Below are 26077 nucleotides of genomic sequence, written 5' to 3'. Positions count from 1 at the left end.
GCTTTCCCTGGAGCCTGAAATCTAAGGGGGCAGAGTCACAGAGGGGCCTTTGTGAGGTGTCTCCAGGCAGAGGCAGGGGACCTTTAGCCTAAGAAGAGATAAGAGAGCCGCCAGCAGGAGGATGATCTTCCCAGGTGCTTCTCAGTTAAGCCACCCAGGGTGAGGTCTGGGCGCCTTGACCCGAGACTCTGAAGCTTTGGGGGAGCTGGGAGAAGAGGCGATCAGGAGTGAAGCAAGAGGCGATCAGGAGTGAAGCAAGAGGCGATCAGGAGTGAAGCAAGAGGCCTCAGGAGACGGGGAGAGAGAAGTGAGAGAAAGGGCCTGAGGACGAAGGACGGGGCACCCAGGGATGGCCAGGCGAGTGGCCGCAGGCGTACCCAGCACGTGGCCACCCTGCAGGTTCTGGGGGTGGGGGACGAGGAAGCCTCTGAACCTCCAGTCAGGAACTGATGGAATAGTCTCCAGGATCTCCCGTGACCGCGATGAGCGGAGACCTTTTTGCTGTGGACAGCTGTCCCGTCATTCCCATTCACTGGTCCAGTCAACAGATATCCTGGCGTGTCCACACTGTGTCACACAGTCTTCTCAACGCTTAGGACAGAAACACGCAGCCTCTGCTCCTGAGGATCTCGTGGAGGAAACAGGTGTGTCCCTGTCACTATTCAGGTGGCAGAAGATCAAAGTGCCGAGGCCGCCTGTGAAGCCTCCAGAAGAAAGTAGCCTCTGAGATGCTGCGTGCTTCCAGGCGGAGGGGAAGCCTGGGTGTGGGAGGCCCTCCGACTTCACACAGGGTGGGGCGGGGCAGGGTCTGGTGTGGCCCAGGGGCGCACCGGGCGATGGCAGGAGGTGAGGCGGCGCTGGGCCGTGAAGGACCGTGGGGGCTGTGCTGGGGGGTATATAGAAGGGTTTTTATCTGGGCAGACAGGAAGCCAGAAGTATTTAATCTGGGGCGGGGCATGACCGGACCTCATTAGCAGAGGCTCAGGGAGTGGAGACTCGGGTCCCAGGATGTGGCCGAGCCTGGAGCTGCACACTGGGGAGCCCCCGATGATGGGACAGTGCAAGTCACGTGGGAGGACGCACAACGAGAACGAGGAGAAAGCACCAAAGATGGAAACTAGGACCCAGGTTTAGGAGACAGGCAGAGGAGAAAGAGGTGGGGAAGGAGACCCGAGGCACTGACAGGGAACTTGGAGGAGAAACTAAGAGAATGAAATCACAGAGCCTGGAGCAAGAGAGCTTCAAGAAGGATGTCATTCGAAAGGGTAACAGTCAATATGGAGGTCAAGTCTGAGTGTTAATATCAACAAGTGAAATCTGATAATCCGGATGCAGACACAGCAAAGGTTCGTACTAGAGGAGTGAGGTCAGGGGCAAAATGCCCTGGATTCTAAAGTGAACTGGGTGGGGAGGCAGACTCAGGGAATGCAGGCCCTTTTGGAAGAAATCTGACCAACAATGCTGGGAGGAGAAAGGAACTGCTTTGTTTTGTTTTTGGTTAGCAAAGGGAAGGAGGATAAGGTCGTGGGCATTTTTTGAGCATTTTTACGTGTCAGCTCTCTATCGTTGGCAATACTTACATCATCTAATTTTAACTCTGAAAACACCCGGAGGTAGGTATCAGCCTCGTTATATAAATGGAGAACCTGAGGCTCAGAGAAGTGAGAAATTAGTCCAGGTTCCCAGGAAATTGTAAATGGCAGATCAGAGCCAGGAAAGCAGACCTGTTCTCTCCACTGCACCACGCTGTGTTTATTTGCGATGATTTGGGGGTGCAGGAGAAGACAGCAGTGAAAACTGGGAGACCCAGGAGGAGGATGAGCACATGATTTACTTCCCAAGCCTGAAAGCCTTTGAGTGTGAAAGGGGTGTCACTGATAATCATGCTGGGACAACAGGAGCAAAGTGGCTGCCCCAGCACAGCAGGCTGGCTGGTCCCCTGACCGAGGACACGACGTGTGGCTGCCTCAGCGACCTCCATGCCGCCAAGCATGTCTGCGCACAAAGACATCTTCCGAGAGGTACACTAGCTTCACTGATAAAGACGTTCATGTACAACCCGCGTCTGGAGCCTCAGGACAGCTCTGAGGCAGGCGGTACCTCCATGTCCACTTCGTGATGGGGACCCGAGATGAGAAGTATTGAGTGACTCGTCCAAGGTCCAGAGCTGGTGAAGAGTGGACGTGAGCCTTGGAAACCAGATCTACTGACTCTGATGTGACTTGTTACCTAATGCAATAATCCATTTGGTTACCAATTAAAAATCTTAGTAGTCCATTGCTCTTTATAAAAAGAGCATCAGTTAAGTGTAAAAGAAGTCAAAAGGTTTAAAAAAGGAGGGAGGGAAGATTTTTAATTAAAAAAAAAAACTCATCCAGCTATAGCTGGATAGTTTAGCGTCTTGCTAGCTACTTTTATAGAACTGTAAGGTTTTTCACACTGAAAAACCACTTGGTCCCTCGGTGCCCTGTGTCTTGTCGAGTCAAGGGCACTCCCAGCCTGAGCCCGGAGCTCTCCTCCCCGGGGCTGGTGGCTGGGCTCTTCCGCAGGCTTGGTCACGGTTACTTCTACTCACAGTGAAAGTTCAAGTAAGAGGCTGTGTTACAGACAGTCTCACGAGTTTGCACTGCTGTTCTATGGACCCCCAAAATGTGACATTCAAGCATCTAAAACCTGTCTCTCAAACTCTCACACCACAGCCATAGAAGCCCAGAAGGCTCTTAGCAGGCCAGGGGGCCTGAGGTTTGATCGGTTGTTTTTTGTTTTGTTTTTTAAAAATAATATCTAGAGGCTTGTGGCCTCCTAGGGATGGTGATTCCTACATAATGGCAGAAAACTGACCTCAAAAGGATTCTTCACTGGTAAATTGTCCCACTGTCACTTTGGGGAGAACGAGATTTCAAATAACCAACTCTAAATAGTCATAATTCAACTGGTGTTCGCCTTTCCTGTAAGAATGATCCCAGAACCACCAAGCCCAGATTGAAAGAAAAAAAGGAAAAAAGTAAATATCTGACTTAAAAATCCCTTTCTATTTTACATGGTGTTTCTGGTAAGATGATGTGTGTGTGTGTGTGTGTGTGTGTGTGTGTGTGTGTGTGTTTTATTTTATTCACTTAGTACAGTAAGAACACCTTTCCATGCAATTAAATATATTTCCACAGAATCTTCTTTTTTTTTACCTTAAGCAACTAGTACTTTTTATGAAGTCATGCAGATCCAAACAAATAAAAATCAATAGGCAATAGAAACAAATCACAAAAGAGAGACCTCATTTCATACATAAGACCACCAGTGAGATTAGCAATCTTTTTCATTTGTACTATTTAGAGTAAATGGCCTGACATAATTTTCACTGTTTAATCTTAAGGTGAATTTCAAAATCATTTGACTAAGATTTTAAGATACGAAACCAAAGCGCATTATATAAAGCTTCTCCTTTAAAAGACAAAAGACAATGAAGTGTCTGAGAGCAAAAAATTGTACTTTGTATCATCTAAAAATTCGATAAAGCACTTCTGCCATTATTTTCTTGCAGCTTATTCATACCTGAGCCTCTTTTTAACCTTCTTCTGGCCAGTTTGATTTGATCCTGTAGAATCTGAACCCAGTCTCTTGGGCCAGGAAGTTTATCCACGTGATTAGCAGTGCAGTATTTTTCTGTGAAGACTGAAAGAAAATGTGAAATATTGTTAAATATTTTAACAAAGAAAATATGCAGATCTGAAAAAGGAACACACCCCAAGAAGGAAAAAAAAAAAAAAAGAGTGTACTTCTAAAAGATGTCAGTTCTGCAGTGGATATTCTCAAAGTCCATATGGCATTCCTTTGGTGAAGATGGAGCTTGGCAGGGCCCATCCTACACACCACGTCCTGTGCTTCCAAATGAAACCGGTTACAGATATTAAGTAGTTCTACGGAAACTACTCTTTCTAATTGCTCCATGTCCATGTCCATGTGTCTTAAGGGCAGAGGAGAAAATGCTTCCTAGGGGTCCATTGGCCCCATGACAGAATTCTGCAAGTGTATCAACATATTTCACTTTTCGGCTAGCTCAAAATCAAATGGAAAATTACGCAAAAAGATGATGTTCTCGTGGTGATTCCTGCTAAGTCGATCGGCCCTCACAATAGAGGTGGTGCAGTTGGGTGTTAGTGAAAGTTCCAGTCCTACTTTGAGTCAACCTCTTGCATCCTGTACTAGCAGCTCCCAGGAAAGAGCTCCCTCATAAGCACAAAGGAAACTCTGGAGTCACGTGCCATGACAGTTATCTTAGTAAAGCCGCACAGCGTGTGACGGTGCACGCAGCGCTGGGGTTGGCATTTCTGCTTCACACATCATTCCTGAGCACTTTTCCACCTGCTCCCCTCAAGGTCAAGGCCTGCTATGCGGTCACGTCACACTGCCTCCTTGGTATTTAAAACATTGATAATTTTAACATGTTAAAGGTTTCTTTTAAAAAGAAAGGATAGGGCTTCCCTGGTGGTGCAGTGGTTGAGAGTCCGCCTGCCGATGCAGGGGACGCGGGTTCGTGCCCCGGCCCGGGAGGATCCCGCATGCCGCGGAGCAGCTGGGCCCGTGAGCCATGGCCGCTGGGCCTGTGCGTCCGGAGCCTGTGCTCCGCAATGGGAGAGGCCACAACGGTGAGAGGCCCACGTAACACACACACAAAAAAATAATAAAAAAGAATAAAAAGAAAGGACAGGGGGAAATGTTGACAGATTCAACTACCTAAAACTGTAAAATTTCTATTGGATAAAAAAAAAAAAAACATTTTGGGCTTCCCTGGTGGCGCAGTGGTTGAGAGTCCGCCTGCCGATGCAGGGGACACAGGTTCGTGTCCCGGTCCGGGAGGATCCCACATGTCGCGGAGTGGCTGGGCCCGTGAGCCATGTCCACTCAGCCTGCACGTCCGGAGCCTGTGCTCCGCAACGGGAGAGGCCACAGCAGTGAGAGGCCCGTGTACCGCAAAAAAAAATAAAAATAAAAATAATAAATAAACATTTCATTTGAATGAGCAGAGCTAGTTGCACTAAATCTCCCATGATAGGACGAGCTCATCCCAAATGAAAGAGCAGCTTCAAGCTTCCACCGATAAATGGAAAAAGTACACTTAGCAAAAAATGTTCAAATAATATGTAAGCCCCCAAGTTGCAAAACACTTTATACCTACTAAATTAGAAAAACAATTAAGCTAATACTTAATATTGATAAAATTCTGTGGATCTGGCACATTCAAATATGACTGTTGGCGTAAATTGGCAAAACCCTTTTGGGAAATAAGATGGTTCTATATAATGAGACATAAAACTGTTGTTCCTTGGGACTGGTAATCTTATTCCTAGAAATTTATCCTAAGGAAACAGTAATACGAAAGAAGGGGGGAAAATCATAAACAGTCGTCCCCTGGACTCCGTGGGGCATGGGTTCCAGGACCCCCTGGTACCAAAATCCGCGGATGCTCAAGTTCCGTATATACATGTGTATTATATGCACACAACCTATGCACATCCTCCTGTGTACTTTGAATCATTTCTGGATGACGTATTATACCTAATACCATGTAAATGCTATGTCAATAGGTGCCTGCACTTGGCAAATTTAAGTGTCGCTTTTGGGAACTTCCTGGAATTCTTTTTCAAATACTTTAGATTGGCAGCTGGTTGAACCTACAGGTGCAGAGCCTGTGGATCCGAGGGGCCGAGTGTACAAACATCAACAATCCAGTTGTGCAGGAGGAGATTCAGGGCAGCGAGGGGCGGGTGGATGGGAGGGGGTGGGAGCACGGGACGCCTTTCAGGAATCGACACGATCACGGGAATCGGGGCCAGCGCTAGCGACGATGAAGGGGTGACGGGAACAGATCAGGAACTGGCGGTTCTGGAGGGTCCCATGGCCCGGTGAATACAGGAGGAAGGTGTGTGAGGGGAGCTGCGAGGTGCTTCAGGTGTGGTTTGGAACGCGTTGAGTTCGGGGTGTTTGCGGAGTCCCCACGTGGGGGCAGCTGGCGGGTATTTCAATACAGAAGCCCTTGGTTCAGGGTAGGGGTCCTGGAGGAAGATGCAGGTTCGAGGGGCACAAACATATATGTGGTCCTTAAAACGACAAGAGAGAAAACAGTGACCAGGGAGAAGTTTTCGAGTGAACAGCACTGGCCAAGCACAGAGCAGAGAGGACCCCCGGGTGTGAAAGGAGGTTGAGGCACGGGAGTCCAGGAAGGAGCCAGAAGCGTGGTCTTGTGCAGGCGGAAGTCCCGAGTGCAGACGAAGGGCCAGGAAAGAGGGGAGGAACGGGTCCCTGGAGGCCGTCATCAAGGACGTGGGGAGGGTGACCACAGATGACAACTCTCCAGACGCCAGGCCTGGCGGTGGGCTTGGGGGGGAGGAAGGCTGGGGATGGGGGAGGCGGCCAGTGGGGATCCAGGGAGGAGGAGGGGACAGTCTAGGGGACCATGTACCGGAGAAACTGGGGGGGGCGGTCGGCATTCGGGAGAGGGATGGGGGGTTACCCTCGACCGGGGCCAGGAGGAAAGCTTCCTCCTCTGAACCCAGAGGAGGGGAAGACAGGGGTGGACTTAGAAGGGGTCAAGGTGGGTCCTCATCGCTCCTGACGCCTCAATGAACTCAATGGTGAACGGCGTGGGGAGTGCCGGCACGTCTGGAAGTGCCCAGAGGAGAACAGGAACAGGAAGGCAGCAGACGACGGCGCAGGATGCCGAGTAGGAGCGGGGCTGCGTGCTTGTGGCGGCAGCCGCCATAGGGCGGGTGTTTTCTCCAGGGCACCTGGCAGCTCCTCGTCTGGGGCGGAGGCCCCCGATGGGAGGGCTGGTGTAGGGTTAGGAGTTCGCCGGACAGGTTTGGCAGAAGGACAGGATATAAAGCATTGAAGGTGGTGGTGATGATGCCCCCTGGGATGAAATGACAGCTTTCTTCACCCACCCTTCCTTGGGAAGCACGTGAAGCCAGAAAATGGCTTAGACTTGGGCAAATCTGTGGAGACCACGGAATGGATAGATCAGTGGGGCTGGCAAGGAGATGCCGGGGAAAAGGGGCAACTGGGAGTATAAGGGTGGAGCGTCACATGTTGGCAGCGAGCAGGACGTGGGGTCAACGGTGTGGGGTTGAAGTGTAGTGGAGATGAAAGCCAGTGAGGACGAGGTCTGGACACTCTAGCTAGGGGGTCACGGGATCTCTCATGTGGATTGAAGTTATCCAAGATGGCAGCAGGACCTGGGAGTGAGAGGCAGGAAGATGCAGAGGTGTGCTGATGGAAGGCTCCATCCTAGCCCCAACTGAGAAGAGGAGGAGAGATGAGGAGGAGGGAGGGTTAAGGTCCAGGGAGAATATCACCCAAGCTGCCCAATCTGTGATACATGGGGCACGCGAGCAAGCAGTCTCCACCTGGGAGAGTTGCAGAGCAGACAGCATCCCTGGGGTAGGGGTGCTTCTGAATCTCCTGTACCAGATGATAGACAGGGGTCTTCGGGGGTCTTTGTTTATTTTCTCTCCCTAAAAGCACCAACTGCAGTGCCCTGGACTAAGAACTCCATAAACATTTGAAGAATACACAAACATATTTTCTACTTTTGTTTCTAATGGAAGTAAATACAATAGCTCAGATATTTAGGCTAACTGGGGGAGAAAGGCCTATCTGAATTAGTAGGAAGTCTTAATAGCATATATTTAAAGAAACAAGGTTTTATTACATTCAGATGCCCACAATGACACTTCTTAATCAGAGGGCTGCCGAAAAGTTCTTGAAATCATGTTTTAACGAACAAAAGAAAATATTTGTAGTTGGCACCCTATTCGATTATAGGAAAATGTATACCACAGAAATGATTGAATACACCGTCTTAGCAGGTAAACATCTCCCTCCTTCCTTGTAATGTTATTTATGTAATTAATTTCCATAGCAACCCCTCTCTTCTTAGATTGGGAAATGCATGCATCCAAATTAGCCCACATTAGGAAGCAGAGATTCGAAATTAACAAAACAGATTTGGATTATGCCAACATCAAAGTGATTCCCGGCAACCACATGTGTCAACGACTTAGTTCAGGAGAAAGAGAGGGAAGGTCTACCACTGGGTAGGTGGCTTCCAAATGGATCTTTCTCACCATTTTAAGCTCAAGTATTCTGCTGATCGTTCAAAAGGTGACAATTTCTGGTTATTGTTTTCTCCTTTCAGTGAAAAGTTATCTGGTTTCAATCATAAGAAGCCAGGGAAATCTCTGCCTCCTGGGTCTCCCTTTGCTTGCAAAGCATTGGGCTTTCCGAAAAATACCTCTACAAACAAATATTTCCATCGGGCATATTATTGACATTCTAGTTCATGGCTTACACTCAAACTTAAAAGAAACTTTTAACTAGAATCTACCTACAGAGGACGAAATCCTATTCTTTCTGTTACATGCGCAGATGAGTCCTGAGAACAGGGCCAAAGGACAGTCATTGTGTTGATCTGAAAACACTCCATATGCTATGTGGATAGAGGTATCGGGTAAGCAGAACATATTTTTTGCTATGTGAATCTATAGCTAAAGGTCAAGCTATTATCCTGGTAATAGTTCCATTAGGAGTAATGATGTGAAAAGAGGTACTGCATTTATGAGCTGGGTTTCCTACTATGTTAATAGTGGGTCATTAAGAACCAGAGTAGAACAATTTGCTTTTATCCTTAGAATGCAATAGGTCCTAAAAAGAAATGTCCCTCTTCTCCTGTTTTAATATATTAAGGGGAAGCAAGGGATAATTTTAAACAATCCAAATAATCTGAACAAGTGGATTAAGCCCAACAATTAAACTAAATAAAAGAGTGGAAGCATCTACTCTGCTTAACATACTTTGAGGTCCCAAGGCACAAAGCGTATGTGAAGTCACCAGGGAAATGACAACTGTTCAATTTGATCTGTACGTGAATAAGGACTTTTCTCAGATGCTTGCATTCATTTGAGCCATGCCCTTTAACTGTGTATCAGTAATGAATAAGCTAGTGGTGCCTGAGTGGATCCTTCCCTGGGAACGTGGCATCTAATATAATCATCAATGAACACGTCGGTGTGTAGCGTGTCTGCACGTGATGAGCTGGGAACAGAGCAGATCGGCTGCGTTCCCCAGACAGCTGTCTGTTCACACGATAGTTCCTAGAGGACTCGTCATGAGGGTTTTTCTGGCTCTCTGCACTGAGAAAAGCAGGATACGGTACGGATGTTTAAAGAAAGCCACTGGATCACACAGACAATTTAAGAAGCAGGAGAAGACTTAGAGAGCTTTAATTTCACTGTGAAATCCTCTAACTGGGTTACAACTCCGGCCAGCTGTGAGAGGCCAGCTTCTGATTTGTTGACTCAGTGATAACTTCTGGTCAGACAGACAAGCGGAAATCAAGACTTAACATCAAGCAGAAGGGAAGGCGGGGTCCTCGTTAGATCTGCCAAACTGCCTGAGGCTGTGCGGGCCCGGGTCAAGGGTGAGAAAGAGAACCCGAGCAGACAAGGTTTCCCTTCGGGCTGTACCCACCTCCTCCCATCAAGTGAGGATGAAAGCCAGTGCCCCTCCCACATTTCTCTCTTCCCTTCAACTCTTTCCAAGCTATGATTTGAAACCTCCCATGTGCTAAGTACCATCTATCTATCTCATTTAATCTTGGCAAGAACCCGGTGGCACAGGTATTGTGATCCTATTTGACAGATGACAAGCTCAAAGTTCGGGCAGGTTAAATAACCGGCCCAAGATGGCACAGCTAATAGGGATTATTTTCCACATGAATTAATTAATTTTTAATTTAGCGTTGTATAGGAGCACACAGATTCTGTAAAAGAATAATGACCGAATTCTCCAATAGAGGCAAATTGACAGCTAAGGTAATGCTTCCACGTGAGAGCTGTGAATGCTGCTCTACTTTCAACCACACAAAGCAGAAGCGTGGCAGCCAACGGAGGAGGGAGACCCAGGCAGGTCTGTGAGATCATGGTCCCCCCATATTAAGGGGCCCAGGTGGCCTTGGTATGGAAAGGAGAGGGACACGGACTCCGGTAGCTTGGGTGTATAGTGAGGGTGAAATAAGGACATCTGCAGAACAAAGATTGAAAGACTATGTCACACAGACCGGCATTCAAAGAATTACTAAAGGCTGTATGTACCTGAGGAAAAAGAAACCAAATGTGGAGGGAAAGATGGGGGTGGAGGGGAAGAAAGGGAGGGCATGACCTGTAGGATATTAAGAATTACTGCGATGCCAAACGAATGAAAACTGTGTAGTACTGGCTCAGAGGCAGATAAAAGACCGAGTGTAAACATGGAAAAGGGGAGCTTAGTCTATGAAAGAGGTGGAATTACAATTCACGTTAAAAAAAAAAAAAAGAAGTATGGTGTTAAAATGACGGACGACCCATAGAGAAAAACACATTCAATCCCTCCCTCACATTTTAGGCAAAAGTAAATTCCAGGTGGATAAAAGACCTGAATACGAAAGAGAAAACGTTAAAACTTTGTTGGAAAAAAAAAAAAGAGAATGTCATTACATAATCAGGGCAGGGAGAATTTCTTACAAAGGGCACAAGAGGGCTTCCCTGGTGGCGCTGTGGTTGAGAATCTGCCTGCCAATGCGGGGGACACGGGTTCGAGCCCTGGTCTGGGAGGATTCCACATGCCGCGGAGCAACTGGGCCCGTGAGCCACAATTACTGACCCTGCGCGTCTGGAGCCTGTGCTCCGCAACAAGAGAGGCCGCGATAGTGAGAGGCCAGCGCACCGCGATGAAGAGTGGCCCCCGCTTGCCACAACTAGAGAAAGCCCTTGCACAGAAACGAAGACCCAACACAGCCACAAATAAATAAATAAATAAATAAAATTTTTAAAAAAGGCACAAGAAATGCACAAAGCATAAAGTAATCTATCTGACTGTTAAATCTAAACTTTGGTATGATAAAGGACTTTGCCGGAAAGTTTCTACAAGTCGGAAAGTGAGAAAAAATATTTTTAATACCTGTAACAGAGGAAAGAATTCATGTAAGTCAATAAGGAAACAAAAACCTAATGGGAAAATAGGAAAATGATGGAAATTCACGGAGCAAAATAACCAAATAATAATAAATATGAAAGGACGCTCAACCTCGTTAATTACCAGGGAACCCACCACTGAGGTGTCATTTGAGACCAATCAGACTGGCAAAGAGTAAAATTTGTTAACACCAGATGTTGGCAAGAATGAGGAAAAATGGGATTTTGTATCCACTGCTGGTGGACGTCTAAGTGATACTGTTGGCTTTAGAAGGCCATTTGGCAACACTTAGCGGTGCTGACGATGCTTCTACCCCGAGACTCAATCCCACTGTCCACTGCACGTCGCCTGCCATGGAAAATCGTGAGCAAGGAGAACCAACTAACTTAACTGTCTCTTAACAGAAGGCTGGGGAAAGAAAGTGCTTTATTTATACAGTGGTGAGCAGTTAAAATGAATACACTCGTTTTGTAAGTGTACTGATATGAATAAACTTGAGAAAAAAAGACACAAACTTGCAAAAGTACAGCATGAGGCCGTGTATAATATGTAGACTCACAAATTCGCAAAACGGTAGTAAATGTGAGGTATGGATACACACTTAAGCAGTAAAATAAAAACAGCATGAACAGGGAAGATTCACAGCAACTTCACGTTACTCTGGAGCAGGGAGGAGAAAGAGTCTGGTGAGGAACATTTTGATTCTTAAAAAAACTAAAGGGGTGGGGTGGGGGGAGGGTATGAAGTAAACCTAACATCTGTTTTCAATCTCAGTGGTAAGACAGAGAGAAAAGGAATCGTGGAAAATGTCTTCAACACATTCAAGATGAAGAGGAATACCATTATTCCCACTTCTGACCTCAAGACTACTTACTGCTAATGGGGACAAATGCTGTTCTTCAATCAGTCTATGAAGAAATCAGACACTGTCTCCTAGGATGAGGCCTTGGAAATGCCAGTGCTGACTAGTCTCAAGCACACTCCTTACACACACTCTCTCAGGATGAGCACCAAAAGCTTTCCTTAAAAGAGAACCAGAAGACTGGGTGATCGGCCTGCTGGGAGGAACAGGTGAAGGCAGGAATCCATCACCCTGCAGGTCTCAGCTGAAATGCGACCTTCTCAGGCAAGGTCTCCCTGAGTTCGTTGACCAGTGATTTTTAAATAATACCATCTAGTGATCGCCTAGACTATAAACCCAACAAGGGCAGAGATCACAGCTCTCTCGTTCATGGCTGGCACATAACAGGCAGCATAAGTGTATGGTTTGTGGAAGAATAAATCTGAGAAACTCTTTTTCTCTGGTCTTTGACTTAACTTGAAAGAACTGAAGGAAGAGTTTCTTCAGTAAATAGCTATTGGCCTTGAAATACACGGAGTCCTGGAGTTCATTTCAGGTTTAACAATAAGACTTATAGTGGTTTGTCAACGAATGCACCTAAATATGAAGTCTCCAGATTAGAAGTAAAGATAAGGAAATACAGTCATGCAAACAATAATGTGTTTACTGATGAGATCAGAATATCCTACTGAATTGCATATGCAGGAGACTGCAGGGCAATCAGCTGGTCCAGCAGGGTGATAGCTACCAGTAACAGCCACCGAATACTTCGGCCCTTAACGCTAATCCTTGCACAGGGCTGTAACTCCCAGTTGGTTGTTGTAATGAAAAGCAATCTAGTTATCCATAAAACTGATTCCCAGTCGTACTTAATTATGAGAATTTGGACAAAATTCACTGACCCATAGTATTTCTGAACTGGAAGAGACTTGAAAATTTAGCCAAGCCTCACTCTTTTTTTTCAAGAGAAGGTAATGTTTCTAGACCTTACGTGACAGAGTTGGGAGTAAACCTACATCCCACGATGCTCCTTTCACTGTCCCCAAACTTGCTGGGACTTGGAGGTTTGAACAATCTTGTGGAATCACAGTGATTCTCAAAGATTTGAGGCCAGAGTAGTCTGGAGGAAGAGAACAGTATCCTCTGTCTCCCTTTATTTAGTTTTTGCTACAATGGGGTCTCTGTCTAAGAGGAAGTGCCTTTAATGGTGTCTTACATTAAACAAAGTTAATTCTAATTTATTTTTATTTAACAAAGCCCTCAGCAGACCTAATCTGCAACACAACTAGTGGGCAGTACAACACTTTCCTTCGGCTTGCAGTGCTGTAACACATTTGTTTCACGTGCTTGGTGTATTTTAAGGGGATGTATTATATCTGCTAAATATTAAGATCTGGTTAATAACAAACTTTGATAAAATGGTGTTTTACTCTTTACCCCTTTTTTTGGCAAAGAGAAATATTTCAAGATCATAGATTTATAGAAATTCTACTTGGAAGGCATCTTGGAAGTAGTATAACTCATTTATTTCATAGATCTGGAACTGAGAGCCTCAAGTGAAACAAAATTTAAGAGGTCGAGAATCATCAGTTCAAACAGTTGGTCAGTGGCACAAAAGCACGTGTCCGCCAAGTGCCCAAGCACTGCTTCATAGAATGCTTCTATGTTTATCTGTTCTTTACAGAAATGAATGAGGAGAAAGTGCTGAGTTTTTCTCTGAGTTCTTAAAGCTAGGGTTTCTTGGCACGTGAACTTTCGAAGTCATTCCATGAGGTCCTGAGTTCGCCCACTAGCCAGTAACAGCCACAGGACCAGAATGAGTTATGACACCTTTGGGAAGTTCAAGGACCATCCTATCCCTCACAACCACCTAAATTCAGAGATGGCCAAGGTGGGAAGAGTAAGAATGATGAGCTGGGAGAGCAGTGGGGGTGATGCGGGCCTTGCCCACGGGGATCAGGTCATCAGAGCAACACGCTTGCCCCGTCCCTGCCCGCGTCTACCTGTGGCCGATGTCGCAGAGTGAACACGGGTGAAGATGCTGGGCACTAGGTCAGGGCTGATGCCTCAGATTTTGTTTCCTGTTCTTTTTTAACGGTGACAACTCCCTTCTAATTGAGATCAGCTTGGAGGAAATTGGGGGCTTATGTTGAGGCGGACAATAAAAAAGTTCTCAAACTTTTCCTTGATACTCTCTTTGAGGCACCAAGGTGCCATCAGGATGGATGGCTAAAGAAACACAGGGATGGATAAGTATACAGATATATCAAGAAGTCTTGAGATGGTAAAGACAGAAAATGGCACATTTAGCCTGCTTAGGGATTCCATTTTGGGATTTATTTAAAATCAGAATCCCACAGGAAACTTATTATACTTTACCTTTTGGAGATGATTACTCTCTGGCATGGATGAAAGTGCGAGAAACTACACTTCCTGTGTTGCGCGTTGTGGAGACTGCTCTTTGACATTTAACAGTAATCCATGCTTTCAGAGCCCCCATGGAATACAAATTAGGTTTTATATTCAGGATCGCCTTGATGGTTTTGATTGACACGATTTATACCCTTCTTGAGTACTTGCACCACTTGATTGGTCTGTTGCTGTTTTTCTTCTGTCTTCAAACTTATATTCTGCCTTCTCGAATTTCAGCTGCCCTCTTCCAGCTGGTCATGGAGAGGTTGTGTGCTTATCCTGTTATTCATGCCTTGTATACATCCAATGGGGTGGAGTTGTGTTTTTTTTTTAAATAAATGTATTTATTTATTTATGTAATTTATTCTTTTGGCTGCATTGGGCCTTCGTTGCTACACGCTGGCTTTCTCTAGTTGCGGCGAGCAGGGGCTACTCTTCCTTGTGGTGCGCGGGCTTCTCATTGCGGTGGCTCCTCTTGTTGCAGAGCACGGGCTCTAGGCGCACGGGCTCAGTAGTTGTGGCACGCGGGCTCAGTAGTTGTGGCACACGGGCTTCAGTAGTTGTGGCTCGCGTGCTCTAGAGCGCAGGCTCAGTAGTTGTGGCGCACGGGCTTAGCTGCTCCGTGGCATGTGGGATCTTCCTGGACAGGGCTCGAACCCTTGTCCCCTGCATTGGCAGGCGGATTCTTAACCCCTGCACCACCAGGGAAGTCCTGGAGTTGTGTTTTGATTTTTAAGAAACCACCTTTGTCAGTGAGGATGAATTGACTGCCTGATTCCCTCCATCCCTCTCTTTCCTTCCTGCATTTATTGATCGTTAATTGTGTTTCACATGCCACGGAATATGCAAAGCAAATATTCCCCATGTAAGATTGGCTCCCTAGGAACTTACAGTCTTGTTGGAAAGATAAGATATCTAAACACAAGTAGGATGACCAGAGATCCTGATTTGCCCAGGATAGTTCAAAATGTCTGTTTTCCTGGTGAAATGATTAACAGCACCATTTTCACTCTCAAAAGAGTCCCAGTTTGGGCAGTAAATGATACAGCCATCCTTCACATAAACCATGAGTAGCAAAGCTGAGGGTCAGGATGTATTGCTAAGCGGTCTAAAGGTAACATGTGCCATAGGAATTTAGAGAAAGGAGAAATCAGTGGAGGCTCGGGCATCAGGAGAAAGTCTCATGGGAGAGATGATGAGACTTGGGCCGGACCAAGAAGAATGAGCTGGATTTGTCTACAAAGAGAGGATGAGCACTGTAGCCCTGGGGAACACAGCACAACTCAAAGTCCAAGACGAGTTTGTGATGCTTGAGGAACAGTGTCAGTGCTGGGCTGGGTTGCCAGGTAGGAGACCAGGGAAATGTGGTTGGGAGGAGAGGAAAATCAAGTTATGGGAAGTCTGGGAAAGGCCAGGGTTTGCACTTGATTTCATGGGCAAAGAAGCGGTAGGAAAGACGTCATGAACTCTTGTCTTACAGAAGAAGAAATGAGGGGCAGGGAGGATATTTAAAGAGTGTTTCTGCCGAACTTCAGGGACAAGGTGATGGACAGCTGGACTAGGATGGTGTCAGAGAAGCCAGAGACCGGTGAATGGGAGAGGAGGGAAAAAACGAACTGACGGGACCGGGTCGTGAAGTGGGATTAGTAGCAGAAGAAAAAAAAAAAAAGGATTGATGGTGATTCTGAACTTTCAAACTTGAAAAGTAGGAGAATGTTGATGCCTCTGTGAAAATTAATGTGTCTGCTACATCAATAAACTATTTGCGTTTCTATCTCCCCTGACCTCTGTTCTCTACTCGTACCAGTTACTCCCCATACTGACACTTTCAGCTCACTGAGGACAGGGAGTGGATCCTATCCAGAGCCTGCTATATAACAGAGGCACTCAGTAAAGGAATTAATGAATAAATAAATGAATGAATGAATGAATAGCTTGTTTAAAAAAATGTGTATGTCCGGGCTTCCCTGGTGGCGCAGTGGTTGAGAGTCCACCTTCCGGTGCAGGGGACACAGGTTCGTGCCCTGGTCCGGGAAGATCCCACATGCCGCGGAGCGGCTGGGCCCGTGAGCCATGGCCGCTGAGCCTGCGCGTCCAGAACCTGTGCTCCGCAACGGGAGAGGCCATGACGGTGAGAGGCCCACGTACCGCAAAAAAAAAAAAAAAAAAAAAAAAGTGTCTGCTAGGGGGTGTTAGTGTTAGAAGCCCCAGGCCGCCTTTCAGGTGATGCATGTGTGGGTAAGAAGGACCACCCCTGACTCTAGAAAGAGGCCAGGACAGGGCCCCATGGCCGGTGGTTAGGCTGGATGTCCTGCATGCCTCGGTCCCTGCTGTCAACTGTCTCCCTTGCTCCTGGCTTCTGTCCACGTTTCTACTTAGGATTTGCCCGCACTTAGTTGTAGATGGCTAAGCTGCCTCCACACGGGGGGAGATGAAGAGGTTGGGGGAGACATGTACATAACATAACCAACACTGGATGTGCTCTGTGACCAAAGGGACAGGGTGGATGCAGGGGCACCAGGGTTCTGAGAAATCCCAGGAGCTGATGATGGAGAAGTGTCAAAATCTAACCAAGAGCCAGAAGCACCAGAAAGAAGAACGTGGAAACACAGTCAGCATAACAGAAGACTTGACTCAAGGAGCAGTCAGTGAGAAGACCCTACTAATTCCAAGAGGCAGCGTCTCTCTCTTCTAAGGATGCTTTTAACCGGACAGATGCAGCCAGGCTTGCTCTTATACAGCGATGTCTTCAAGGCAGCCACAATAGATGACAGCTTTCAGTTCAATTTTAAATAAAGGTCTATGGATTTTGAGGCATTTTCTTAATGGAAGCTGACATAGATCCTTAGTTTTTCTTGTGGGCTCACCATCAGTCCCTAGTACTACAGTGACAGCAACTATTCCATGATCAGCTGCATAAACCCCTCTAGGGCAGCGATCCAAGCAAATGTCAATTCCTGAGTCTCTCAGATTTCTGCAGCATACCTTGTATGAGAGAGGCAATAACTCTTCGTGGAAATGAATTAAAATAATTGTCAGATCACTAGCACCAACGATAGGTCCAGGAGAAAAGCTACGAGGAATGCAATTTGACCAATTTTGGACTCATTATCCAATTCTGCTTCCCAGCAGTGGGAAAGAAAATAGGAGAGATGTGGCATTACCTGAAGATGCCCGTGAGCGTTTCAGATCAGCCACACAATTCAGGGATCTAAAGGAAAAAGAGATGGGCTACACAGAAAACACTGTTTGCCAGGTTCAGGGCTGTGGCTAGCCCACGTCATGCCATGATGCAAATTAGAAAGTCGCCCCTTCCTTGGGACAATTGACTTGCCTCTGCCAGAAAACTGTCATAATAAATAAACGAATCAGCAACATCCACCAGGGGAAGGGTGCCCATAACGTTGCAAAACACACAGTCATGCTATAGTGACCCTGCTTGTGCGACAGAAACTCATCTCTTTTGACAGGAGGCTGTTTCTGTAATGAAAAGCAGGCTGGGTGAGAATTCAGTAACCGGGACTTAGAACTGAGTCCTTGTGAGTTAATCCACAATGGGTTGCCATCCGTGGTGTGATGGGCTGAAGACAGATCAACAAAAGCCACAAACTCCTTCTTAACAAATGTCTCCACGTTTCCCTTTGCTCCTTATGCGGGTAGAGTTGTCATTTTGAGGAAGGAGAGGTTCCTTTTCTGAGCTTACGGAAGACCAGTGACAAAGCAGGGACAGTCTTGCCACTCTCTCTGGCCCCAAGCTGAAGGATTCTGGTTCATTAAGTCTGGGATGGGGCCGAGGCAGCTTTAAGAAGCACAGCCCCGGTTGAAAACCCCTGGGGCAAACTGTGTTTTGAGTCCATTGCAATGGCATTGATATACATGAACTTAAACGCTTAAAGGTGAACAGGTTGGTGAGGACTCAAGGCCCAACGCTTAGAATAGACTTTAAACAGTTCTGGAGGTGAAAGGCTTTCACCCAGTGTCTTACTTCACTGAAGCCGCATTGAAATTATTCTGTAAGTTGACCTCTTCCATCCTCTTTGCATCTGGGACACTGCTCATCCTTCAAGGTCTGGTTCTGATGTCACCTGTTCCGCGAGCCCTTCTCTTACTGGGACTTCCAGCCTCTGTGCTTTCTCCCTCCGTGAATGATGGGCACTTGACGTTTATTCTGTTCTCTCTTGGAGACGGTTCCAGGTCCTGGCTCACCGTTTACACGTCTGTCACTCCGCTGGACTGCACGCTCATGAAGGTCAGGGGCCACGCCTCTCTAGTCTTTGTCACCCATTCCTGCCTCACAGTGGGTGCGTTGTAAGCACAAGTGTGGTTAACAGCAACGCCATGCCTGCTGATGATTTATACGTTTGTGAGGTCAGTGAAAATACTGCCAACGTTTTGGTGCTCTCGTGACTTACCCAGTATGGGAAAAGAGGCAAAGACCAGTGGGTCTTATGTATCGCACTGTTTGCTGCGGAAGTTGGCTGGCTCAGTGCTTCAAATATGCCATCGGGGAGCCGGGCCGAGCGCTTGCCAAGAACGGAGATGACATTTTCTGTAGTGATGATAAAGCTTCACAGAAAACTACATATTTGTTTATTGCTCCGCCTGCTAGACTCGCGCTGAAGTCTGGCGGTGCTCCTCTTCCACTTTGGTAAATGAGGCAGTTATAACCACTCAAGTCCTGGGAGGCACTGCGGGCTCGTCTGAAACCAGGGCCCTTGTGTAACACAACAGGGAAGAATCAGTTTAAGCCCCGGAGAGTCATTGGATGAGAGCCACTGACACACGTTATCTTCTCATTTGCTCCAGGAGAGACGCAGGGCAGCCTACAGAAAAGGGGTGCTCTTAGCAACAGAGGAAGATGAACGTGTGCAGGAGGGCTGTGCAGCCAGTACAGATCGAGACTGATCGAACCAGCAGTTAGCATCGGAGCTGGGACGGCATTGCTCATCCCAGGGTGGTCTGGAAACAGCCTGCCCCAGTCACCTGCAGGTGCTTGTTAAAAATCCAGATTCCTGGGATTACCCTACACCTACTGAATTAATCTCTGAGGATGGGACCCAGAAATCTGGGAATTTTGAACCAATACCTCAGGTAATTCTGGTGCACACTGAAATATGAGACCAGCTATGGAAGGGGCTGGACACACAGGGCTCTGCGTATGGAATGACCAAGATTCAACATCACCCACCCGTCACTGGGCCTCCATAAAAAGAGGGAGAATGCAAACAACAACAACTAGGTAATAGTTATGGACAAGCTATGAATCTGATGTCATTAAATAGTCATTATAGATTATTTTGTTGTCATATATTATTCCGGTCTATCCTGTTTTAAGCTGATCTGATATGTAAAAATCTGAACAGATTAGTTAACAAATGAATATTCATTTTCCAAAAGGATTTCTTGAATGAAAGCATTTATCAACTGGTTCCAATGGCCAAACACTTCAACTAGAATTGAATTTACATACAACGCTGGAAGACTACTTCCACGCAGGGCAACCTGCACACTCTTTCTCTGTGGTTCTGTGCACTGGAAGTCTCTTTCCCTAGGGAAGGGATCACACTTCTATTTTTCCCTCTACTATGACGGGACTGATTCTCACTGTCTTCAAAGGAAGACCTGCCCTTGAAGCTAGTTAATAAACTGAAGGACAGCTAAACTTTACCTAGAAATTCATTCTGAATACAGCACAACTGACCGGTCATTTAAAATCATTAGTATGGCCACCTTCCCAGTGGAATTTATAAAGAATCCAAAGTGCTAAATTTTAAGATAGAAATTGAAAGCTGAGACCCCTTTCTTTCTTTTCATATAGTCCTCACAGAAGGTATGAAGTAAGGGCACTGGAGTGAGAGAGGCCTGGGGTTAAATCTTGGCTCTCCCACTTACTAGTTGTTTCCTTTAAGTTTACTTAACTTCTCATAGCCTCAGTTTCCTCTCCCATAAATGGAACTAAAATCATCAACATCGTAGGGGTATTCGAATCCAAGCTGATGTTTCAGCCTTGTTCTTACAGGGAGTTCTCAGAACACGCAGAAGTTACTATCAAGAAATAAGAAATCAGATGTAGATTCCGCTCCCAAACATATTAAAGTGTATTTGAGATCAGATAGAAAACAGCTATTCACTTTTTGGGAATAAATCCAAGGAAATGAGTGACGATATACAATAAAAATGGAAAATAAAGGAGTTCCAAAATGGCAAATATAGACCCTACGTGTCTCTAGAGTTGCTGGAATAAAAGGAGAGGTTTTGGTGGTCTGTTCAGCAGAGCCTATGAAAGGGTGAGGTCACATGAAGTATCAGAAGCATAGTCGAGTGTTTGGAGCGCCACCACCCGAGGAGGGTTCCCGCCCGGGATGCTCTGATCCCCGCGGGCCATCCTGGCCGGCCAGCAGCACTGACGCCCCCCCACACACACACACAGAGCAGCAGTGCAGTTTGTGCTACATGGAGTGAACGAAGAGCAGTAGAGTGGTTCTTGCACTTGATAAGGAGACGCCATTTCCTTTGAATGCGAGAGGATTCCAAAACTTAGTGCAGTTTGATAGTAATAAAACTTTCTCAGCTAATCACTATGAAGCTGAATTAAAAACCATAACCCAGGTTCTAAAAATGGCTTTACTGCAACTACACTTTCTGAAGAGCATTCAGAGGTGCAGTGATTACGTCAATATCTGATAACTCTCACTAGGTCACCCTGTGTGGTCTCCTGGGCATAGGACACCAAGAACTAGGTGGTCTTTGGCAGGTAAAGCATAAAGGGAGGAGAGTAGACCTGGGTCCTGACCTCCATTCTGCATCCTGGTGTAACATCATTTCCAAATTAAATCTAGGATACTAAACGATCCTTAGCACCAAAACCTAAGACTCCACTTAATAAGAGCCTAAGTTGCTTCTTCCCAGAGTTAAATTCAAAGTGCTCAGGTGAAAGTTTCTAATTAAGGATGCTTTCATCATCAACACCTTGGGTCATACCTATAAATGAATTTTTAGTGAATTACCAATAAGTGGTCCCTACTATAAAACAGATGAGACTATGAAAAGCATGATCTCTACAAAGAGGCTTATACATATTTTTCAAGATACTGTACTATGGGGAATATTAATTATAACTACGAAGAGATATGTTAACAATCCCACGATAAACTCTGCTTTTTCAGTCCATTTCTGTTCCTGTTCATGAGCATTTTACAGGTTTTCCTTATCTTGTTTCCCATTCTTGTCTTAACCAACCTCATCACTTTGTCTGAAACAAAAGCCAGCCTCCACTGTTGTTTTTACTGAAGGTTTCATAAAATCAACCAGTCTATGTATATTCCTAGGTTGTAGAACTTTTCAAATTAATACAGTATTGGTGCACTGTCCCATAAAGGATGGAGGAAGAAACACTGAGTATTTAGTATTTGCAAAATCTTTTCAAAATATGTGGTAGACAGCAGTAGTAACATGAGTAGTCTCCTTGCCATTACTATGTAGAAAGAAACAGTTTTATCGCTTTGCCAGTTTACTCAGATTCGAAAGACTTGGTTAGGGAAATAAATTTCTTTTTTTAACTCTAATAATAGCATGAAAAACTGGGTATGCTTATTCAATAAGACCGTCAATTAGGAGTTGCTCAGATTTCCTAGGTCTCTCCCATGTATACATGGTATTAAATTTTGTGTGATGTTTCTCTTGTTAAAGAAAAGAAAAAGACCTTCAATTAATAGCTACTTCCAAAAATCGCTTTATAGTATAGTGTGTGGGTTAATAAACTTTTAGCGAGTCAAAGTACGGCATGAAAAGAAAAAAAATATTAGGGAATGAAGAGAATTGTATTCACATTTATATTCAGTGTTGGTTTCCATTTTTTTTGTTTGTTTGTTTCTACCACTTTATTAAGTGGTAGAAATTTACAGCCACATTTTGACATCAATCCTTCCAAATTAGGTGTGAGAAGACCTGAGGATGGATGTTTAGTACTAGGCCCATTATGTCAATAAGTTAAGGGCAAAGTCAAGATGAAAAATAAAAACCTATGTCCATTCACTCACCCAACGTGTATTTATGGAAACCGGACTGTGTGTAGAGCTCTCGGTGAAGTGCAACAGGTAATAAAAAATAGGAAGACAAAGCTTCTTCTCAAGGCGCTTGTAAGAAATTGTCAGAATAAATCAGGTGGAACGTTGGTTGATCAGTATGAACAGGATGTCTTCGTAAGAGAGACAAACCTGACGCCACATTCATACTTTGAATGAGGATTGTAGGAATGTACACGGTACCCTCTGAAGAGCAGGATGATGGAGGCCTTTCAGCTGTCTATGTTTTTTTATGGTTTGGATTTTTTACAAGCATGTGTTATTTTTGTAATCAAGGAAAAAAAGTCAAAATTGAAATATTTCTATGAATCAACACGGCAAGTAAACGAGTGAAGATACAATATCTGTGGCCTTAGGTTGTTCGTGCCTTATGGGTGGATTTCGGTCTGTTTTAAAGTTACTTTGTTGTTCTAAAAGAATTTTTTAATGCCAGGTTTAATTCAACAATAAAAGAAGAGTATGGGGCTTCCCTGGTGGCGCAGTGGTTGGGAGTCCGCCTGCCGATGCGGGGGACACGGGTTCGTGCCCCGGTCTGGGAGGATCCCACATGCCGCGGAGCGGCTGGGCCCGTGAGCCATGGCCACTGAGCCTGTGCTCCGGAGCCTGTGCTCCGCAAGGGGAGAGGCCACAACAGTGAGAGGCCCGCCTACCGCAAAAAAAAAAAAAAAAAAAAAAAAAAAAAAAAGAAGAGTATGAAAAGTGTAAGTTCTTTGGTTTGAATAATCTGCTTTATTATGCACTAGGGGCAGAAGAGCCCTCATTGCCATGTTTATTTCTAGCTAAAGAGGAGGGCTGTGAAGATGATTAAGGGATGTTTTCTGTCTGTTTCTAATATACTTTTTCAAACTATGGTATGATGTCCAGTCTAGATTGAAACTGGTAGCATAAAACCCGTATCAGTCTACTTGTAATGATATATTTCATTATCATCTATGATTAGGGTAACTCTTCTGTCATTGAAATGGAACACAGTCATTTATGATTCCCTAATTTCTAAACACTTTCATATTGTTAATATACTGCCCTGGAAAAAAAGAAAATTAAAACAATCCCTGGCTACATTGCAGCAGGTTTAAAAGCTTCGGCATGAGAAGCATCAGCAGCCTTGCCCTCCATGTTTCCAGAAGTTCCAGCCATAGTAAATCCAAATGGGACCCTTCTTCACTTCAGCAAGTCCTAGTTACATCATTGACTATGTGTCAAATTTTGTAATCTTGTTTCTAGTGTCGCTTCAGGCTGAATCATTCTTTTCAGAAATGGCACAGATTGTGATATCTCTGTAGCTTACTTAATACAACTCAACTGTCACTTTAAGTGAAAAAACTCTGTTGGAGAAGGAGAAGTTTTCTGTTAATGAAGGCTCATGTCCTTCTGGCCGTGAACAAAGGCTGCCTGGTACTTGCTAACTCCATTTAAAAATCGTATTATTTTGCAAAGTTAATTGTGGGATCCCAAGTACCCTCCAAGTGCTATTGAATTCATTTACTCATTTTGCACGGTGGGGGGACCAGGGGTTGGGGGGCAGCGCTCTGTGTGTCAGTCCACAGCCAGACAACACGGCAACCCGGGCAGGGAGAGACAGCCCAAGCAGTGATTCTGGTGTAACTGAGGTCTGATCCGAAATTTCATTTTCATGGCAGTTGTATTTATATTTGCAAATTCATTTACATTCTTTCTGAAAGTCACATCTAAATACTTCTGTTACCTAAAATTACATTTATCAGAGTCCTAACTGAGGGCATTTTATTTTATTTATTTATTTATAAAAATATTTGTTTATTTATTTATTTATTTTTGCTGTGTGCCAGGTCTTAGTTGCGGCATGCAGGATCTTTTTTTTCTTTTTCTTTTTCTTTTTTTTAGTTGCATTATGTGGGATCTAGTTCCCTGACCAGGGATTGAACCTGGGCCCCCTGCGTTGGGAGTGCAGAGTCTTACCAACTGGACCACCAGGGAAGTCCCAAGGACATTTTAAAAGTAAGAAATAAATGAGAAGGAAAATTAAATTTAAAATATGCAGTACATCTAGGATGTGGACCTGGATGTAAATGAGGATCTACACATACGTGCGCCTGCGTGGCTATCGTAACGCAGTGGGATTCAGACACCCCTTCACAGGTGTTAATGGGGAGACCCAGGGACTTGTTTGCATGTCACTGGCACGACTCCATGTCACAAAACCAGAAGAAGCAGAGTAGGGTCTGGCTTCACAGTGGGATCACTTCCATTTAAAGTATATTTAGAAGCAGTGACCTAGTAAAGCAACTTCTGAACTTTGGAGAGAACTCTTTTACCTTCTTTTCAAAAGAGCATCACAGCTTTATTCTTACTTACAACTAAAAATCTAAGTAGAAATCCTGTTTTGATGAAGTTCTTAGTTAGAAATGACTGAAAGGAAAAAATACTTTCATTTTCAAAGTTAGTTAAGGAACAACTTTTCAGTTCTGCAGCACATCAGACTGGCTCTTAAATTCTGATTTTAACAAATTAACATCACCTTGAAGTAGCAAATTCTAGTGGTATTTGGGGCGGAGAGTTAGGGAGCTCACCCCAAAAGCCAGGCCGGTGGGCAGATGGCCAGCGGCAAGTTAAATTCGCCTCTAGTTCATTTACTACACTTGAAGCTGCATCTTTATGGAATGAAGGCAAAGCTTAACAAAGACCCCGTAAAATGAAATGATGCAGACCAACCTTTTATTGCACCCACAATATTCTGGTCTAGTCCTTTCCGGTTGTCATTGAGTCCTCTTTTCCTCTTCCCATTGGGTAAGGAGTTAGCCAAAGTCTTGTCATCAAAAAATGCACACACCAGTTTTCTAAACAGAAGGCTTCCTGAGCGAGTGTAGTTTGACAGTATAGAGTCCAGCTGAGATTTAGGCATAAACACATCGAAGCCTTCAGCAAGTTGCACTTCTGGCTACCAAAAGAACATAAATATGTCATTAAAAGCAAGATTTGAAGCACCCAACTTTGGGCATACGTGCAACAAAAAAAACATCACTAGCTCTTGCAATGGCCATATACTTTTCAAAGCACACAGCCTCAGCTTTGTGTGCCAGTGTTTGCGATTTACAAAACCAACTACTAGTTACAATTCACCAAATGAGATGCTCTAATTCCAATATTAAGTCTCGTCAAAAGCAGTGGAAAGGATACACTGAGAAAGCATTCTCGTCCTTAGAAAAAGTTAAGAGAAAGCTGGATAATTACCAAAGCATTTAATTCTAGAGCTACCCAGGGGACTTGAGACTTCTGGGTGAAACGTCTTCATTTTGGAAAGGAAGGAACACAGGCCCAAAGAGGTCATAACAAAAATGACTTAAAAATAATTTAGACGTACTCAGTGCATTACTATTTACAGATCACTTTCTCCTGCGTTAAATAATTTGACCTCATTTGCCTAAGGACACGAACACCAGGCTACCCTCTAGGTCCCATGCTCTTGGCACTAGGCCAGTGGTTTTAAGCTGTGGAGCTGTATTTTTTTTTTCCTCCAGTGAAAACTTATGTCAACTAATATATAAACGAAAATGCTGAGCAGGTGCCCTGATCCCTGCTTTTGGGAGGAAAATCTGAAGCTCTATCCCAGAGCACCAATGGAAAACCAGTGTGCCAGTCACAGGGCTTCCCTGCTGGGCATTTCCTGGCTGGGATACTGGATCAGAAGGCTGATAAGGGCCCTTTCAACTTGGACTCTACCGCATAAGCTCAGACACTGATAATACATTCTCTATGT

General features: G+C 45.1%; 1 protein-coding gene across 2 annotated transcripts in view; it reads right to left on the bottom strand.

Annotated features, from left to right (window-relative positions):
* Positions 1 to 26077, bottom strand: part of BEND7 (BEN domain containing 7) — a gene marked incomplete at both ends in the record, with an annotated part of 76694 nt that overhangs the window by 9820 nt on the left and 40797 nt on the right. For both annotated transcript variants that reach the window (XM_079698928.1, XM_079698927.1), the window contains 2 exons: positions 3550 to 3669; positions 25033 to 25258. In XM_079698928.1, the coding sequence (XP_079555054.1) occupies positions 3550 to 3669; positions 25033 to 25258 (346 nt within the window). The remainder of the gene's footprint in view (positions 1 to 3549; positions 3670 to 25032; positions 25259 to 26077) is intronic.

The sequence above is a fragment of the Hyperoodon ampullatus genome (genome assembly GCF_949752795.1).
Source record: "Hyperoodon ampullatus genome assembly, chromosome: 3".
Taxonomy (NCBI): domain Eukaryota; kingdom Metazoa; phylum Chordata; class Mammalia; order Artiodactyla; family Ziphiidae; genus Hyperoodon; species Hyperoodon ampullatus.
This window is presented reverse-complemented; position numbering and strand designations above follow the sequence as displayed.